Here is a 20,344-nt window from a genome sequence, read left to right as displayed (position 1 = left end):
GCCAGATTCCTATGTTTAACCCAAAAAAAAAACAAAATTACAAAGGACGAAATTTCCTTGGTTCAAAAATAAAAGAAACTTGGCCACGAAATTCCCACCTACTCATTTGTACTGAGTATTTGTTAGTTGTTACTCTTGCACTACCAAGGTTTTTTTTTTTTTTTTCCTTAAATTTATTAATACTTCTCCGTTTGTTAGAAGCATTTTATTTTCTATAAATGGAGTTTCAATAAAAATGCAACATAGGTCCTTTTTATTTTTACTTTTATGTTAAAGAATAGACCTCTTAAGTATTACCATATATAAGTGTCTCACATTGATTGAAAAAGAAAGAGTTAATTACTTTATAAGGCTAATGGGCTATTCTTTCTATTGACATATGATTTGGGATGAAATCTTTTTTTGTCTTGTGAAGTGGACTCTCTCTATTAGTTTGCACGTACGGCCTAGACTCGTATATAACATTTTATCTCTTTATAATCCAAAAATTGTTTAGGAATCCATAATATCAAAATTAATGCATCTAAAAAACACGAATTTATGGTTGTATAATAAGAAAGCATTAGGAGATCGAAGACAAACCTACCAACCATCAAGTATTAAGTCTTTAATAAAATAACTTTAATGTATACAAGTACTATAGTAGTAAGTGTAATACCCTCATGATTTTTTTTGGTTCGGTATTTGTGGGCCCGACACTAAGAGTAGAGAGAAGGATAAGAGAATTCCTACCCCTGACCCCCAAGCACCCTCATTTAGTAGGATTCAAACCCCAAACCTCTAGAATCAGATATAAACTTACTAAGTGAGCTAGCAATCCAACATTTTATTGGTATACAATGCAACCAATTAGGCTTAAACTAAGGCTACTAATTAGGCAACAATTTATACACAGACTATATCAATGTGCTAACAATACAAAAACAAAACTAGCTAGTTTCAAGTGACAAAGTTTGATACAAATGAGTTCTGTCGATGGTAACAATGTGGTTCAGGGCAACACTACGATGCACCGCCTTATCGCGGAGGAAGGATCGGTGTTGATGCCGGGTATACAAGACGCATTCTCGGCTGCTATTGCTGCAAAAACTGGCTTGAAGGCTTGTATTGTTTCTGGCTATGGTGTTTCCGCTACACTTCTTGGCTTGCCCGACTTTGGCTTGCTCACGTATATTTCTATCTTTACCTTTAATTATATTCTATTTATCTAATAACTTCATAATTGCCTAGTTTAATGCTTTTTTAAACATGTTTTATTTAAGTATTGTCCAAGTTTTGTTTATGAAATGTTGATTTAGGTTTATAATGGTCTAATGTGTACAATTAGCTTACATATAACAAATTTGTGTTAGATTAAGATTAGAAAATTGGCCACATTTGTTAAGATGCCATTACATATTTTGTGTAATTGGAGGAATGTATAAACTTGACCTTTGATGTAAAAAGTTTATCTTTATAAACTCGTGTCAATTTCTTAATCATAAAGGTGGATACGGTGGGATAACAATCTTATTACATAGTAAGTGTTATATTCAAAATTAACCTCATACAAGCTCTTCTTAGATCTTGATAAGATGAGTGTTTTCATGATTTGTCAAAGAATTACTTGATTTAACAACAACTAGCTAAGAAAATCAAAGTTTTATGATATGTTGATGAACTAATTTTGTTCAATTGAGTACCAATAATCATTTTAGTTAGCAAATTTATTTGAAATGTCCACCATGTGTTATCGGATTTTCAACAAAATCCTCGTGATGAACGAATGAATTCAATTCACAACTATTGTAAACCTAGTAAAAGGTCATAATATGTTAGGTGATCCGGCTTCCATTACTAATTACTTAATGGAGTACTTCGTATTATGGAGCACATAATTTCAGAAATACAACTTAATAAACTAATTTTAGCTTATTGATATTTAAGTATTCATGATATTCTAAAAGTCAATAGAGATTTAATGTGTCAAAGCTTTATATAACATGGAGGCTGAACTAAACTATTTTATGAGAGAAGAAAATTAGGAGCTGAACTGAACTGAACTGAAAATAATCGTATGAGAACAGGCCCGGAGTTATGGACATAGTTGAAACTCAAAGTAGGGCAACATTAACTTTTTTCTTTGATCATATTATTGGTCTAATTTGATTTCAATAGGATGTAAAAGCTAACAAAAGTGAGTACTTTCTACTTTTCTAGTATCTAATTTTATCTTACTCTCCTTTTTTTGGAAATGGACCTAAGTGAGTATACACGTTTATGTCTTAATTGCTTTCTGTCAAGTCATCAGAATATGCTGTATCTTTTTCTAGAATTTGTGATTTGATGCAATAGCCTTCTCTAGCCTAATATAACACCAATTTCATTAATACAAGTATATATAGTTTATGGCTAAAAATTAGAAAATTAACCTTGTACTAGGAAGTTACTATAGATAGCTCCGTTGGGATCGACATTTTTACTTTGTTGTTGGAGAGTGTAAACTCTACCATTCAACATTTTCATAATAATCGCGTTTCTCATTTTTCTCTATTTAGTACGACATGTTATTCAAGTACCACTTAGATTCGTTTAAAAAATGACATTTTCTTAATCAATGTGGAAGAGTAGGAGAGATAGCCCTATACGGGTTGATTCTTTTAGTTTGCTATTGAAAGATTTGAGCTCTATCATTGAACTTTTTCATAATAACCATTTCATTACTCCGTATAATCTTGTCTCTCAGTTTCTCTATTTACGGCATGTTATTCATGTATGTACCTCTTAGATTAAATAAAAATAACACATGTTTTAATCAATGAGTTTCGAGTACATACTACATCTAGGCACAGTTTCTAGTGTAGAACGAAATTGATACTTCATATTTCGTTTTAATGAACATGAAACAATGCCAATTAGTTTGTGTCTTTTAGGACTTTTAATTGATATATGATGACTATATGATATACAGGACCACGGAAGTTACTGAAGTTACTCGTAGAATTACAGCTGCTGCCCCGGACTTGTGTGTCATTGTTGATGGAGGTAACAGACTAGTGCTCATCATGTTCCATGTACCATGATAACGTTTTTCCTACGTAGCCCTTACATAAGTTTTTTTTTATTTTACTTTTGTGGATGCATGAAGACACTGGTGGTGGTGGTCCTCTCAATGTACAAAGGCTCATTAAGGAGTTGATTGGGGCTGGTGCTAAGGGTATCTTTCTAGAGGTAAATGGTTCGGGTTGTGTTCTTCTTGTCATGTAATAGCATAGGAAAATGACTTAATCACTTCACGTTTAGATTCAACAAAATGAAAGAATAGCAGAAGTTGGCATACTGTCCTGTGTTCATAAACTAACAGTAAAACTGATGGAAATTGAAATGATGTTAGCTGTACTTTGTAACCAAACTACACGAATGTATGATTTGAACAAGGTTGTAGTTGAATGCTTACGTAAAGTGTATGTTTATACGTGTATTTCTGTATCATATAGCTTTCAAACTCTTAAAGGGTGTAAAATTAACTTTGAACTTACTTCATGACAGGATCAAGTGTGGCCGAAGAAGTGTGGTAAATATTGACATTTCTCTGTTTTATCAGTCTTGATACATATTGTTAACTATGGTACTCTAGCTATTCTCTGTATCGATACTAATTCACTATGTTCCGTCTTTTTTCTTAGGTCATATGCGTGGCAAGATGGTAATCGCACACTCATCTCCCATTTTCACTATATCTGCTACTAGTTTAATCTGATACATTTAACTAATCTAAGCATATATGGAAGCAATCAGGGCTAACCTAACACATTCCTTTTTTTTTGAATGATATTTCTATCAGGTTGTGCCTGCAGAAGAGCATGCAATCAAAATAGCAGCGGCAAGAGAAGCCATTGGAGATGCTGATTTTTTCCTTGTAGCTAGGACTGATGCACGGGCACCCCATGGTCTTCAAGAAGCTATTAGACGCGCAAACCTTTACAGAGAGGTATATCACCTTCTATTCCAAAATTATAAACTTCACTTCCAACATTACATATGTTCTGCTTGTTAGATAATAACCCTTGTTGCAAGTTCCCTAGATATCTCTATTATATTTGAGTTTCAAATGCATTAAGATGATACCTTTGGTTTTATATTGTAAATACAGGCTGGAGCTGATGCCACCTTTGTCGAGGCACCAGCAAATGACGAGGAGCTCAAAGAGATTGTTAGGGGTGTAAAAGGTTTGAGGATTGCTAACATGATCGAAGGTGGAAAAACTCCCTTACATACACCGGCAGAATTGAAGGAGCTCGGTTTCCACTTGATTGCTCACCCACTCTCAGTACTCTATGCTTCAACCAAAGCTTTGGTTGAAATCATGAAGGTTCTTAAGGACAAGGGTACTACTAGGGATGACTTGGACAAGCTCGTTAGTTTCTCCGAGTTCAATGAAATGATCAGCTTGGAGTCTTGGTATGAGACGGAATCAAAGTTCAAGAACTTCATCCCTAAAGTGTGATTGTGTTATTGGGTTTGCCAAATAATGGAGTTGAACAATATGAGCTCGAAATCATGTCATATCATATCATGCCATATGATATGGTCTATAACCACTTGTGAACTATTGTATGAGTAATGAAGTTGAGTAATGTTGCTTGTATGTAATTTTCCTTCTTACTAATTAAGAGAATAAATAAGGTAATCTAGTGCTACTTGATCCGTTAGCTGTTAACATAAATATATTTCGTCTAGCAATCTAGCATGAGCAAGATAATTTTGAATTTTGATAGTTTCATTTTTTTTTGTTTTTAAAAGACAGTACAGGATATAATTCATACGTAGTAAAAAGAATCAAAAAAATTAATCAAAATTATTAGAATATCATGATTTGATACTGAACAAAAAAGTGCAATCCTCTTTTTTTTTTAGTTCTTAGGGTCAACATTTGACATCACTGATCGATATTTTACTTTTGAAGGCAGTATATACAAGAAATATACTTGTATATTCCAAGTGGGCACCATCAAGAGTTGGCTCAAATGGTAAGCATTTTAATACCTCTTAAGAGATGTCTTGAGTTTGAGTCTCACCGAATGCAGAAAACTAAGTCATGTGTGCGATTTGGGTCGATTCCGGATATAGTTAAAGCTAAGCTCCTGTGAATTGATTGGTGGGCAAGAAAAAAAATAAATAAATAAAAATTTCAAAAAAAAAAACCCCAAGCAGACACAAAATTAGTCATACTTGATACCACATGGTTTTAAATGGACATATATACAACAATTGTAACAATTACACTACATTATTAAGTTCAAAGGTGTTGGATTGTTTTATAATTTGTTGGTTTATAAGATAATCTAGATGATTAACAGGTCAATTTATTAAGTTTAACTAGTCTTAGAGATAAGCAAAATGGTATTATCTTATGACATACTTTATATTGCTAACACACATTGATCATTATACAGTTTATAGATATTTAATACCATAAATGTTCAGACTTTCATAATAATTTAAGTTATTAGAAGTTGCTTCATAAGAGCATTGCATGAGAGAAAATAAATAACTTATACTATAAGCTTTAACAACTACTCTCCTTTTCAAATTTCAATCAAAATTGTGAGTGATCATACATATTCTAAGACTCAAATTATATAAAACCTTCCTAGTTTTTTTCTGTTTGCAACCTAAACCCTTGTCGTAATGTCATCAATCTAAGATAAGAATTACACTTCTTCCTCAGATACCGGAAATTTCACACAATGTAATTATAGGAAGTATATATTACTAATATTAGTAATGAAAACAACTATGCATTGCACGAGATATGATATATGGACGATAACTCCATGTAAAACATAAATTACTCATCATATGTAGGGACCCATCAATGGCTTGCTTCTCCATATTGTCAGAATTTTAAGTTAATCCCTAAAAAACAAAATTACAAAGAACGAAATTTCCACTTGGTTCAAAAATACAAGAAACCTGGCCACGAAATTTCCCACCTACTCATTTTGTACATGCTACTATTTTACTACAACACTACCAAGTGTAAGCCTTTTACTCTTATTGTAGTATAAATAAGATAACATAACATAACAAGAATCAATATATAATAATACATAAAAGTATAAAACATATACTACTATATCATCGTTAAGGTACAAACACTCCAAAAACAACACTAGTTTCAAGTGATCAAACTTCATACAAATGGGTTCTATTGATGCTAACAATGTGGCTCAGGGCAACACTACAATGCACCGCCTTATCGCGGAGGAAGGGCCGGTGTTGATGCCGGGTATTCAAGACGCTTTCTCGGCTGCTATTGCTGCCAAAACTGGTTTCAAGGCTTGTTTTGTGTCTGGCTTTGGTGTTTCCGCTGCACTACTTGGCTTGCCTGACTTTGGCTTGCTCACGTATATTTCTTTCTTTCTCTCTAACTTATTTTATTAGTCTAATTTGTTTATTAATTGCTTATTTAATGCTTTGTTAAACATGTTTAAGTATTGAGGTTTTTTTTAAGTTAAGATAAGGTTTTGTTATACATGGAAGATTGGTTATAGTTTGTATTGGTCTAATTAATTTGCTTGTATATTTGTGTTAGAATATACTTATAAAGTTTAAGTGGGCATATAATCACATTTTTAAGATGTTGATACATATTTTGTGTAATTGGGAGAAAGTATGAATGTGACAATTGTTATATTAGGTTTATCTTTGTCAACTCGTGTCATTTTCTTAACTGTGGGGTGGAAACGGTGAGATAATAATTTTAGGACATAGGGAGTATATTGGTTTCTTTCGATTAGAGAGAGAAGGAAAAAAAAAAAAAAAAAAAAAAAAAAAACTCTTAAACTTGTAATCTTCATGTGTTCACCTCGTAGTATCCCTTGCATTGAAAACTAACCTCTTACAAGCTAGTTGTTGTTAGATCTCGAAAAGAAATGAATTTTTTGAGTATATCACATAATGGCTTAATCAATACGAATAGAGAAACTCGAAATTTAGAATATGGTGATGAACAAAATGTTTATTTAAGCCCCAATAATCATTATAATTTTCAAAATCTATTAATTGAAATGTCCACAATGCATTCCTCGTATGTCAAAAACACCCTAGTCATGAACAAACTTAATTCACAACTATTTAAGGTCGTGATTTGTTAGGTGGCTTTCATTATAATATGGAGTATACAATGGAGAATTACACCTAAATAAACTAATTTTAATCTATAGAGATTCAACTATTCAATGTTTTTTTAACATCAATAGGTCAAGATTTAATGTGTCAAAACTTTATGTAACATGGAGTTATGGACAAAGTTGAAAGTCTTGAAACTCAAAGTAGGGCAACATTAACTTTTTTTCTTGGATCATATGCTGGTCTAATTTGATTTCAATAGGATATAAAAGTTAACAAAAGGGGATATATTGTACTTTCTAGTGTCTAATTTTATCTTATTCTCCTTTTTTTGGAAATGGGCCTAAGTGAAGTGAGTATACACGTTTATGTGTCTGGCTTTATGTCGAAGTCAGTATTATGCTCCCACCTTACTTTTTCTATAATTTTATGATTTGATCCACTAGTCTAATACTTACTATCTACAAAGTAAGTGGGAGCCCAGCTAATTAGCATAGTTTATGGACTTTAGAACCCATTATTAGAAAGTTACGATACTTTTTTAAGTAAGTCTTGTAGGTGGCTAGTCACACGGTGTGACCATATTGGTTTATAAAAGTAATTTTTATATGTATGAGTAATCTAATTTTTTCATAAGAGTAACCTTATGTTGTCCATAAAAGTAACTCAAATTCATTATACGAGTGAAATCAAGTAATTAGAAATAAGTAATCTCATTTGTTCATTTGAGTAACTCCTATTCTTTTGTTCTAAATATGAAAGAATAATTCCACTTATTTAATAGAGTAATCCCTTTTTCTTATTTAAGTAAACTACATACGTTAAGGTAATCCCATTTGTTCATCATCGTAACCCCTTATTACTTGATTAATTGTCTTGTATGTGATTATGTGAAGTGGTCACCATGTGGCTAGCCACAAATAAGACTTTGTGTACTTTTTTTTATCTAACTATCAGAAGGTGTGAACTCAACCATCAAACTTTTTCGTAATAATCATACCTCTAATTTTCTCTATATACGACATGTTACTCAAGTACCTCTTGGATTTCATCTATCAAAAAGACGTATGTTTTGTTAGAGTTCATATTCCTTTTTTGTGAAGATGATGAAAAGATGGCCAATTAGTTTGTGTTTTTAGGACTTTTAATTGATATATGATGACTTTATGTTATACAGGACAACGGAAGTTACACAAGCTACTCGTAGAATAACAGCTGCTGCCCCGGACTTGTGTGTCATTGTTGATGGAGGTAACAGACTCATGTTTGTCATGTCTCATATACCGTGATAATTTTTTTATTTTTTTTCCCAAGGTAGCACTTACAGAAGTTTTTTGTTTTTTGTGACGCGAAGACACCGGTGGTGGTGGTCCTCTTAATGTACAAAGGTTCATTAAAGAGTTGATCGGAGCTGGTGCTAAGGGTGTTTTTCTAGAGGTAAATGGTTCTGCTTGTGTTACGGTTATGCTTGTGTTGTTCATGTGGTGTAAATGTGTAATAGCATAGGATTTGATTAAACAAAATGATAGAACTAACCAAAATTGGCATACTTCTGTACTGTCCTGTATTCATTGACTAACTCTAAATTTACAGTGGATTGAAGAATAATGCTAACTGTATTTTGTATATTGCATCATATTGAAATTTGAAAGTATCTAGAATATTATTTTATACCAAGATCAACCTATGATTTTTTCCTTAAAGTTACTGCAAAAAGATCCTAGAAGGCATTAACTTATATTACATGTAAATAACCTTTTCTATATAACTAAACTACACTAACATATGAGTTAGAACAAGGTGCTGTTGTGGTTAAATGCTTATGTATATAGTGTATGTTACTGTATGTATTTTCGTATCAGTGCATCATATAGCTTATTAACTTTGAACTTTCTTCATGACAGGATCAAGTGTGGCCGAAGAAGTGTGGTATATATCGACATTTTCTCTGTTCTATCAGTCTTAATATATAATTTTACCTATGGTATTCTAATGGCTACTAATTCACTATATTGTGTCTTCTTTCTTAGGTCATATGCGTGGCAAGATGGTAATCGCAAACTTGTCTCACATAATTACTATATGCTATTAGCTTATTCTGATACATCTAACTAATCCAAGCATATGAAAGCAGGGCTAACAAATTATTTTCGTCTTTTTTATGTTACTATTAGGTTGTACCTGCAGAAGAGCATGCACTCAAGATAGCAGCAGCAAGAGAAGCCATTGGAGATGCTGATTTTTTCCTGGTAGCTAGGACTGATGCACGGGCACCCCATGGTCTTCAAGAAGCTATTAGACGCGCTAACCTTTACAGAGAGGTATATCATCTCTGATCCTAAAGTATCCTTGAACTTGCAAATTCCGTAAAGATCTCTACATTAATGTGTAAAAAAGGGTAAAGGAGGGATTAACATGGCTTTTTTTTTACATAAAAGTTTGCATTATTCACTATTTAAACTTGTGACATATGATAAAATGGTTCTGTGGTACCTACAGGCTGGGGCTGATGCCACCTTTGTCGAGGCACCAGCTAACATCGAGGAGCTCAAAGAGGTTGTTAGGGATGTAAAAGGATTGAGGATTGCTAACATGATCGAAGGTGGAAAAACTCCCTTACACACACCTGCAGAGTTCAAGGAACTCGGCTTTCACTTGATTGCTCATTCACTCTCAACAATCTATGCTACAACCAAAGCTTTGGTTGAAATCATGAAGGTTCTTAAGGACAAGGGTACTACTAGGGATGATTTGGACAAGATCGTTACTTTCTCCGAGTTCAATGACATGATCAGCTTGGAGTCCTGGTATGAGATGGAATCTAAGTTCAAGAATTTCGTCCCTAAAGCTTGATTATGTTATCGGGTTTGCCAAAATATGGGATTGAATTACATTAGCTCGAAGTCATATCATATCATATCATACCAGATCATATACTTTGTTATCACTTGTTTTTTATTGTTTGAATTATGGATTTGAGTATTGTTGCTTGTTTGATTTCATTACAGTTTACGAGTTGTACTCGTGCAGCAATGAGTTGAAATGTAATTTCTCTTCCTACTACGAATAAAAATAAAGTAAAGTTTTACCTGATCTTACTTGTTTATCTGTTAACAAAAATATACAGCATATTTTTGTCTAAGATGTGTGAAATACTGAAATAGTTTTGATTGAGTAGTTCTCGTGTTGGGATCCTCTAGAGTTGAAGATTTGTAGAGTTCTAGAGTTATGAGAGTGAGAGTATTTTAATATTTTTTATTTTACTTTAATTTTTACTTTTTAAATTTATGCATGATAGATATTAGGCATTGATCTTATTTCAAGGGTCTTGATTTGCTAAAATCTATAGAATTCAACTCTAGAGGATCCTTACACGTAGTTTTCAATTTTTTTTGTTTTAGAAAGACATACAAAATAGGAAAATTTTTAAATTACCACCTAAAAAATGACATCTATTTCAAAATAACCACTTGTTTATATATTTTTTTTTTTTTTACCACCCTTAAATTAAAAAAAGTTACTCATATTCCAACCTTTTTCGAAATTCCGGTGGTTTTTGATTGATTTTCTGTCTGTGGGCCTCACCTCCATTTCCATTTTCCGCTGCATCTACCGCAAAACCTCTTTCCTTACCACCCCTTAAATTAAAAAATTACTCAGATTTCCCAACTTTTTCAAAATTTCGGTGGTTTTTGACTGATTTTCCATCAATGGGCCCCACCTCCATTTCCATTTTCTGCTGCATCCACCGCAAAACCTCTTTCCTACTTCACTTTCTCCATTTTCCTTCTTACCTGAAACCAACATAGGAGGCCCCACCTCCATTTCCCTCTTTCCGATAGTCTTTCCTTCTCTTCTCCATTTTCCTGCTTCACTTTCTCGGCCTCCTCCTTCTAACCTGAAACCAACATTGGAGGCAAAGGAAGGAGCCACACTCAACGGAAACACTTCAAGCAAAGCAGAGATAACGTCAGGAAAAACCGAAAAATGGCTCCAAATTCGACGCCGCCGCCGACGGTGAGAATAACTCCGGCAATGCTGAAAGAAAAAGCAGAGAAAACAAGGAACCATTGAAGACGCCCAATTGAATTGTCCCAAGAACCCTAATTCCCAAATCTACCTATTTACTCCAATTATAGTGAAATTTTGGTGGAATTTGGTGAAGGAAATGTGAATTGAAGTTGGGAGACCTGTATTAAAGAGAAAACCGGGTGGAAAATCAGTCAAAATAGCGGGTAGTAACCGTTAGGTGGGGCCCACAGACGGAAAAACCCACATGAATTTTGAAAAAGGTGGGAATCTGAGTAATTTTTTGATTTAGGGGGTGGTAAAATTAAAAAAAAAAAAATTTGACGATGGTTATTTTGAAAATGGTAAAATAAAAATAATTAAACGGGTGATTATTTTGAAAATGGTGTCATTTTTTTATGGTAATTCAAAAAAATTTCTACAAATACTATGTTTTTCTAAACCATTACAAAGAATAAACTATACAAGTTAAGACAAGTATGGGGTTAATTCATACCTCTTTAGTGTGAGATCCAATAATAACAATTCATTCCAACTTTAAAAACCAAACGAATCCTAAAATCATCATGATTTTGAAATTGAACAACACATGTATAAACAGATCAGATGAAAATATACAAAAAAGGAAAACAAACGAGGACACTAAGGGCCTGTTCACACTAAACTGAGCTGAACTAATTGGAGCTGAACTGAACTGAACTGAGCTGAAATGAATATTTTATGAGAGAAGGAAATTAGGAACTGAACTGAACTGATTAGAGTTGAACTAAACTGAACTGAACTGAACTGATTGGAGATGAATTGAACTGAAATTAAGTACATGTGAACAGATCCTTAGTTTGCTACTTGATTGGGTCAACGAGGGTTGAGTTTGGTAAGCCAGGCAAGAACTGGTCAAGATATTTATGTAATTGGCTTATTGAATTTCCTAACCATACCTGAAGTGTTTGTAGGCTTAGGCTCGCCTTGCCCTTCAAACAAGCTTTTTAGATTGATAAAATGGATAAATAAATTTAAGTATGTTATACAATACACAGTTACGAGTTAGGGTCTGTTCTGACTTACTGAACTGAGCTAAACTAAACTAATTGGAGCTGAACTGATTGGAGTTGATGAACTGAAATTAAGCTAAAAAAAAACAGGCCCTTACACTACTACAAAGTAAAGCACAAATGCAATCCCTCAAACTTTTTTTTTTTTTAAACACACAAATACAATCCCTCAAATTAGCACAAGTACTTTTCTATTTAGATCCATTATCTCAATTCACACATACTTTTCCATTAAAAAAAACAATACAAATACTCCGTATACATTAATCCTCGTCGGATCTATTTTGACGTCAAAGCACCTATAGTGTTGATTGTTGAATATGGAGTGTAATCACATGCCTAGCTCAGTATTCACACTATTTTACGCGTTTAGGCCTTGACGCCCAAAGCAAGCTCGTGTCCTGCCCTATGCATGCCCATGCTACCAACTTCATTTTTTTTTTATCACAAAAGCATTACCAAGTTTTAAACAAATGCTTGGGCGCCGAAGCTCCCTCTTGCAACGCCATTGGCTTGCATCCTTTGTACTTCATATTTCTTATTGTAGTCGAACTCACTTATCATTAACCAAATTAAATCAATTACCATGTCATTTGAACCTATTCTGTTAATTTAGTTTAATTTTTTCAGATCATATACTAGTAGCTACCTTGAGTAATTTTATTAATTATTAATTACAGTTTAATACTATACCGAACAGTTTTCAACAAGCAAAACAGAGTTTTCAGCAAAGCAGAAAGATACGGCTCAAAAGAACAGGGTCTTATCTACTCACACTTTTTTAATTTTTTTTCTTCTCTGGCAATTTTTACCTTTTAATAAACTATTAATTCACTATCACTTTTTTTTAACATTTTTAAATTCTCCAACAAATCCACTTACACAATAGAGGTGTATTTTAACAATTTCAACTCAATTGTATAAAACTCCGTGCTAGTCAAAGTGTTGCAATTAAAAAAAACAAAGAGAATATACGGAGTATATGATTTGGTGTTTATAATACGAAGTAGCGACATTATACAGACAAAGTTTTTTAAAAATTGACCACAAAAATCAAAACGTAAAGAACACAAAGGAACGATATGATCAGTAATTTTTTACAAAGTACGAGAATAATGCAATTTCTCTTTACGGAGTAATTTTTCCATATAGTCCACTCCATTTCACTCGGCATTAGTTATAGTGCGTTAGCACAAGCTGCACAACCTAGCTAGTTAGGCAGATGCACATTATGAAGACTGAAGATGGGGTGGCTTGGACGTCAATGTTGAAAGTCAGTCCATATATATTTATGCAGATATGTTTGTATATTATACGAGTATCCTATTCTATTATATTAATAACCCATTGCAACGTCGTAATGTTACTGCTACCAGCCGTACAGGGTGTTGTCGGGACTTGGGCAGTTGGCCGTATATATTACGAATCACATTAACTTCAATATTTTGGGCTATACTACATACAAGTGTCAATTCGACTGGGTTATTAATTAGGTTTCGTTAGGATTTAATTGGGTCGGATCGTTTTGAATTTTGATCATGTTGAATTATTAAGTTTATACAAATCAAATTTTTGATTAAGTTCACTTTGAATTAGGTCGGATTGTTTTAAATTAAATTTAATTTGCTTTAAACACCGGCCTTTTTGTCAACTCAAGGTTTTAGATGTTTAGAAAGACAAATATTAAGGAGCAATATTTTCTCTCCTAGTTAATAAGAACAACTACATACTTCGTCAACGATTAGTATTGTGTAGGAGTTTTTGTACGAACGCAAACACAAAATACGTAGTAGTTTGTCACTGTATGATGAAGTGGATCCTGATATACAAGATTTTGTCGTTTTGTGAGATTTTGACTATAAAAATACACTTCAAAACCATATCTATGAGATGTTAATGGATTTATCCTGAAATAGATTTTCAAAATATCAATTATTTATAATTTGTACAAATATGTAATTGAACATATTCGTAGTTAAAGATGTGCATGAGAGATCGTGAAAATCTAAAGATAACAAATAAAAAGAAAAAAGATCGAGAAATTATAAATCAACTAAAATCATTGATTTTTGTGAGATTTTACCCAATTCATATCCTAATAAGTTTCACTATAGCATTGATTTCCAATAAGGGTAACATTGTGAATCAAATTATATTGAGATAAAGTCAACAAAATTCATAAGTACAAACAAATTTATACGCTTTATTTTTATCTTTGCAATCTGCACGGATTCACGGGTCTAGTATTTGCATCTTTTTAAAATAAGATGTTAGATTAACTAGAACAAATATTGTCAAAGAAGAGAGTACTACTAGTGAGTAGTGTCTAGTGCACTGACTAGTGGTACCATTTTGTATTATAGTCTTATAGAAATGAAAAAGCAAGAGTTCACACTAGGCAGTGGAACTCCAACGTAACTTTGTGGACCAAAAATTTGGAGTAGTTGGGAGTTATGACTTATGAATATCGATGAAAATATATCCGATTTAATTTTCAACTGTATAAACACAATATTTTAGTATCATAGACCTAATATAACATCATTAAACCTAAACTCAGATATTCGAACTACCACCTCTATCATGCCTCTATGCAATGAGCCTAGGTTTAATTTCAAATAACCTACAAATATTAAAAAAAATAAAAAAAATAAAAGACTTTAGTCGGCAAATGAATACTCACTTCAATAAATAAATTAATTAAGTATCTTAAATTCCACACTCCCTAAAATTCAAACAAAATCTACTATTGTGGGACCCAAAGTTTCCTCTTTCATGGAAAAATAACACCACCAAAGTTATATAAATAGAGGCCTTCACTACTCTAATTTCCTCACTCAAAAACACTTTAACATCTTTTTTTTTACTTACAACAATTAATTAATCATCTTTTCCTAAGGTAATTAACAAAAAAATGGCTGAGGGAAGAGGCAGTGCAAGATCAAGTTTGGTAGTAGGAGTAGCAATACTCTGTCTTTTGGCTATAATTCAGCCAAGTCTTGCTGCTTATTACAATGTTGGAAATGGTGGTGGATGGACCTTTAATGTCAACAATTGGCCTAGAGGCAAGTCCTTTAGAGCTGGTGATATTCTTGGTAAGATCTCGTCTTTACTCTTACGTTATTACTCTCTCCGTTCGAATTTAATTATCTCATTATAATATATATCATTATATCAACGTGACTATTAATTTCTATATGGATAGAAGAAAATATCATTTTCAATAAATATATGTCGTTGTCCATTTTTATCAACATGTACGGAGTTTAATGATTTGTGATTATGATTTCTGAATGTGATGGGTTATATACTTATATGTGTAACATTTTTTTTAAAGTATAGTTCTACTCTATTCATTTTTCTATTTTGCTAGTGGGGTTTTTGTTTCACAACATTACAATTAAAAGTAAGTATTGGATTTTATAATTTTTGTTTTGACTTTAAACTCTTGTTTTGACATCACTTGTCCAAAAAAACCAATAAAAAGTCACCTTTTTTCCTTGCCTTTAAGGCTTTAATGTTCAAGTCTTCTTACTAATCCACCCACTAACTATCAGGGTGCTTTTAGATCACCTTGTTAAAAAAAAAAGTTTCAAAACTAATTAGGTGCAAGTATAAAGTAAAAATCATAATTTATCCGGTCTAATAAGATAAGTACAGTTCATGTGCATCATATTAGTACAAGTATTTATTTCAAGTACTTATAACGTCACTAAAAATTTCAAAGTTATTTACGTGTAATGAAAACTATTTAGGTGTAATGGTCAAACACCTCTAATAAGATAAGTACCATTCAGGATTTCAAGTACATCATATTTCCGTATTACAAGTACTTCCTCTGTTCTTTTTTACTTGACCTGTTTCTTTTATCACGCTTGCCAATGCAAAACTTTAACGATCAATAATTTCAATTCTCCATAAGTAAAAATTATAAGAGTTATGTATTATGATAGTATTTATTGAGACGAATTCAAAAAGATCTCACATGAATATGTTTTTCCTTACATATTAATCGCAAATGATGGTCAAAGGAGGAGTAGTGAATAGTGTAAAAGTCAAAGCGGGTCAAGTAAAAAAGAACGGAGGAAGTATTTATTAGTCGGTGGACAGACAAAGTTTTTTTTCACGTAGTACAAGGCGATATATATAAACATATAACACTTGTTTTGAAAAAAATTTGAATGCAGTATTCAACTATGCAAGAAACCTGCACAATGTAGTGCCAGTGAACAGCAGAGGATTTGCAAGCTGCAGTGCACCACGAGGGGCAAAGGCTTACCAGAGTGGAAAAGACAGAATTAGATTGAAGAAAGGCGTTAATTACTTCATCTGTTCTTTCCCCGGTCATTGCCAGGGTGGAATGAAGCTTGCTATTAATGCTGCCTAATTACTTATTTACCCCTACTACTACTACTACTATAACTTCTCTTAAATTGTAGGTTTATAATATTTGTATTGAGCTACTAATGTGTGTGAAATAAAAAGGAAAAAAGGGAGAAGATTAGGATTATATTATGATGAGGGAAAAGAGGAAGTAGCTAATTAATTAATTAAGTTGATGTTGTTTTTGTTTTTCTTGTGATGTTAAGGAGTGCATGTGGATTTTCTATAATTCCTAGGCATGTTCTTAGCTTATGTTAAGGAAGTTTGTTGTGAAATGTAAGTTTGATATAATGGATAAGAAAATCAAGGATTTATGTACAAGTATACAAGTATGATATATATGTGTGTTTTATGACTTTATGTCTTTATCCTTACACTCTTTAATCTTGATTACAACGAGTACCTCTTTTGTCCTCAAATTAAATTATCTTCTCGTAAATGAATAAAGATGTATATTTTCTCAAAAAAAAAAAAAAGGTTGTATATGGTTTCAAATGTCTAAGACATCTAGACGTTATATTGATGTCTCAAATTATGGATATAGAACTTGGAAAATTAATTTACACTATTAAGGGAGAAAGGGTGGATGAAGAGGCTAGAGGGGAGCAAGGGAGCAACATAAAGGACGGAGAGTGTCTTAACTAATTTATTTTGAAATCTTCCTCGAGAAATTATGTCAGGGCAAATTTCTACCTTGGATAAAATAAACAAAAGGAGATTAGGGTCTGTTTTCATTGACTGAACTCAGCTGAACAGAACTTATTAGAGCTGAACTGAACTGAAATGAATATTTTATAAGAGAAGAAAATTAGGAGCTAAACTGGACTAAACTGAACTTATTAGAACTGAACTTAACTGAACTGAAAATAAACGTATGAGAACAGACCTTTAATGTGTACAATTGCAAAAGATTCAATTTCACAATGACAAAGATCGGGTAAGGGTAATTCGTTCGCCATCCACTTTAATCATCATGAATGATTTTCGTTAAAGTGTTAAAACTTTGATTCTTTTGATAATCTTGTCCCAGATAATTGGATCGATATGACTTGTATGTATTTGACATAATACTTCAAATTGTTGAGCCTAAGTTACCATCTTGATATTATCCGCTTTGAGCCTAAGTCGCAAGAATTTATTTATGGACTCTTTTTCGAAATACCTTGTTAAAATGAAATAAGTCATCATTTCTTTTCCTATTTTTTTCGTCCCATGTAGAATTTGTACATAGTAATTTTTTAATTGTTTTTTTTAAAAAAAAAAAGAGTCAATTTGTATGTACTACGGGCCTGTTCGTTTTACCTTAATTTCAGTTCAGTTCAGCTCCTAATTTCATTCTTTCAGCTCTATTCAGTTCACTACAATTCAGCTCCAATCTGTTTAGTTCGGTAAAAGTAAACGTGTCTCACGTAGTATTACATACCCTAGAAACATCTCTTATATCGAAAGAAAATAAAAATTGAAACATGAATCTCATGAGATCTCAAAAGACTCAAATCCATATGAATACATGTCAAACGAAGAGTGCTCGGTCATTAATTGGATTTTGTACTAACTATCCTAATTGTCACATCTGATGCACATAATTAATAGTATAATACAAGGAGTAAAAAAGTTAATGGAAATCTAATCTAGATCCTTAATTAAGGGATTACAAAGCAAAATTAAATCAATTGAACCTATGAAAAGGACGTGATCTGAGTCAAATCTGTACCCTAAAACACGGTAAGTTTACGACTATTACGCCGTTGTATATGCTGCATGCTCCTATTTATTTTTAAGGACAAGTTTACGTAGAGAAAATATTATGCTAATTATTTTAATACTTTGTTAATAATTGAGTGTATTATTTAATTTGATTTTTTTTTTTTTTTTTTTGGAGTATTTTCATGAATTATCAAATATGGAGTATAAAAGAAGATTTTTGAAGGGACCCTGGCCTTTTGTTTTATAATTCCTCAGTTAATTTTTTTTTTTTTTTTAAGTCACCCATACATTTGTGTTTTATGCTTGACTACAGGAGCCTAATTAATGAAGCCTAAGCATGATGCAAGGACAAAACAACGCGGTTCATTAAACACATAACAACAAATGACGAAATACACAATCGATGAGGTCTTATTGAATTAGTGGTGAAGACAAAGTACTTGTATTATGTATGATAGATTGATAGGTAATAAGTTTAAACTTTCCACTCCATTAAAAAAAAATTAGTCCCTCCATATATTTAAAATATCTACTTTGATCAATATCAATGACTAATATATAAGAAATATGGAGTAATATATATAGTCATGTTGATACTTGTTAGAATCATCTCAATTTATAGTTTTTAATTGCCAAATTTTTATAATTTATATATTTTGATAACAAAAGATATTATTGGTCAAAGACATACTTGTCTATACCTTGGAGCACTTAAAAAACAGAGGAAGGGTTTGTTCACATTTACTTAATTTCAGTTCAGTTCAGCTCCAAATCAGATCAGTTCAGTTCAGTTCAGCTCCTAATTTCCTTCTCTCATAAAATATTAATTTCAACTCATTTCAATTCAGTTCAGTTCAGTTCAGCTCCAATCAATTCAGTTAAGCTCCAATCAGTTCAGTTCAGTTTAGTTCAGCTCCAATCAGTTCAGCTCAGCTCACTTCAGTAGAAAAAAAAAAAAGCTTGTACCAAAAAAAAAATGAAGGGACACATATGAGCTATGGTGCTTTGTACATACCATTCAATACTGATGATGTCAACTTCACATCATCAGTAGGTTTTTTATATATTTATTTATTTATTTTAATAAGCATGTACCTCCTCCATCTCCAAATCATATTTCCATTTTCCTTTTACATACGTTTTGCATAATGATTAATTTGTGACATGCTATGATTTACATATACTAATCGTTTGACAACTAATAAAATTCTTATACTCCGTATCATGGTTATACTTCTTGTAATAGCCACAAAAATTAAGAAGGCCAATTAAGAGAGAATGTAGATTTATGTTGTGTCGTAAATCGTAATGACATGTGAAGAATTACGTGAGAACAATTGAGATATTATTGTGTTATTGTGTACATGTGAAGAAATACTTGGGTATTGGAGGAGGAGGTTTGATTTCGAGATCATCAATATGAACATATAGTAATTTGTATAACGCACGAGTTTAACAATTACTGATTATGGCTAATGTTTAGCTATATCGCACCGCATCTCACTACAAGATTAAAAATAATGGTGGGTTGCATTCCAACCCTTTCTATAAACTCTATGTGATTAGTGATTACTACATTTGACACTATAATAGTATAATGTATCTCCAACAACAAATAAAGATTTCTGACGCATGACACTTTTTGCCACTTTAGAAAAGTTTAATTTGGTGGTTGTGTAGATGGAAGTATGCAACTATGCAATGAAGTGGTAGCGGTAGGTGAGAATGAGCTTTAATGAGAAGAGGGAGCCTAAATATGGGAATTATCAGGCAGTCCATACTCTCATTGGGGTCATATAACAACCCAATACAATATACACATTATTACTATTTTAAAGGCCTGTTCTAATTGACTGAACTGAGCAACACTGAACTGAATTGAACTGAATATTTTATGAGAGTAGGAAATTAAGATAAGAACTTAACTGAACTGAACTTATTGCAACTGAAAATAAGTTGAAGAGAACAGTCCCTAAGTCTAATATACAATCACTACTCAATACAATAAACACACACTATTACTATTTTAAGTCTAATATACTATCACTACCCAATACAAT

General features: G+C 32.4%; 3 protein-coding genes across 3 annotated transcripts; all 3 read left to right on the top strand.

The window, feature by feature from the left end:
* The first annotated feature begins 702 nt into the window (after positions 1 to 702).
* Positions 703 to 4,705, top strand: LOC145615618 (petal death protein-like). Its single transcript, XM_081670689.1, has 7 exons — positions 703 to 1,168; positions 2,951 to 3,024; positions 3,128 to 3,210; positions 3,529 to 3,553; positions 3,666 to 3,685; positions 3,824 to 3,970; positions 4,133 to 4,705. The coding sequence occupies exons 1-7, from the start codon at positions 963 to 965 to the stop codon at positions 4,484 to 4,486; spliced, it is 909 nt and encodes a 302-aa protein (XP_081526815.1). The 5' UTR covers positions 703 to 962; the 3' UTR covers positions 4,487 to 4,705.
* Positions 4,706 to 6,097: 1,392 nt separating this feature from the next.
* Positions 6,098 to 10,206, top strand: LOC145615617 (petal death protein-like). The gene is made up of 7 exons (XM_081670688.1): positions 6,098 to 6,389; positions 8,291 to 8,364; positions 8,468 to 8,550; positions 9,018 to 9,042; positions 9,144 to 9,163; positions 9,288 to 9,434; positions 9,613 to 10,206. Exons 1-7 carry the CDS (start codon positions 6,184 to 6,186, stop codon positions 9,964 to 9,966), a joined length of 909 nt encoding a protein of 302 aa, XP_081526814.1. The 5' UTR covers positions 6,098 to 6,183; the 3' UTR covers positions 9,967 to 10,206.
* Positions 10,207 to 15,021: 4,815 nt separating this feature from the next.
* Positions 15,022 to 16,596, top strand: LOC145613258 (basic blue protein-like). Its single transcript, XM_081668330.1, has 2 exons — positions 15,022 to 15,289; positions 16,382 to 16,596. The coding sequence occupies exons 1-2, from the start codon at positions 15,109 to 15,111 to the stop codon at positions 16,579 to 16,581; spliced, it is 381 nt and encodes a 126-aa protein (XP_081524456.1). The 5' UTR covers positions 15,022 to 15,108; the 3' UTR covers positions 16,582 to 16,596.
* The last annotated feature ends 3,748 nt before the right edge of the window (positions 16,597 to 20,344 follow it).

The sequence above is a fragment of the Chenopodium album genome, chromosome 25, assembly GCF_948465745.1.
Source record: "Chenopodium album chromosome 25, dcCheAlbu1.1, whole genome shotgun sequence".
In the NCBI taxonomy this organism is placed as follows: domain Eukaryota; kingdom Viridiplantae; phylum Streptophyta; class Magnoliopsida; order Caryophyllales; family Amaranthaceae; genus Chenopodium; species Chenopodium album.
This window is presented reverse-complemented; position numbering and strand designations above follow the sequence as displayed.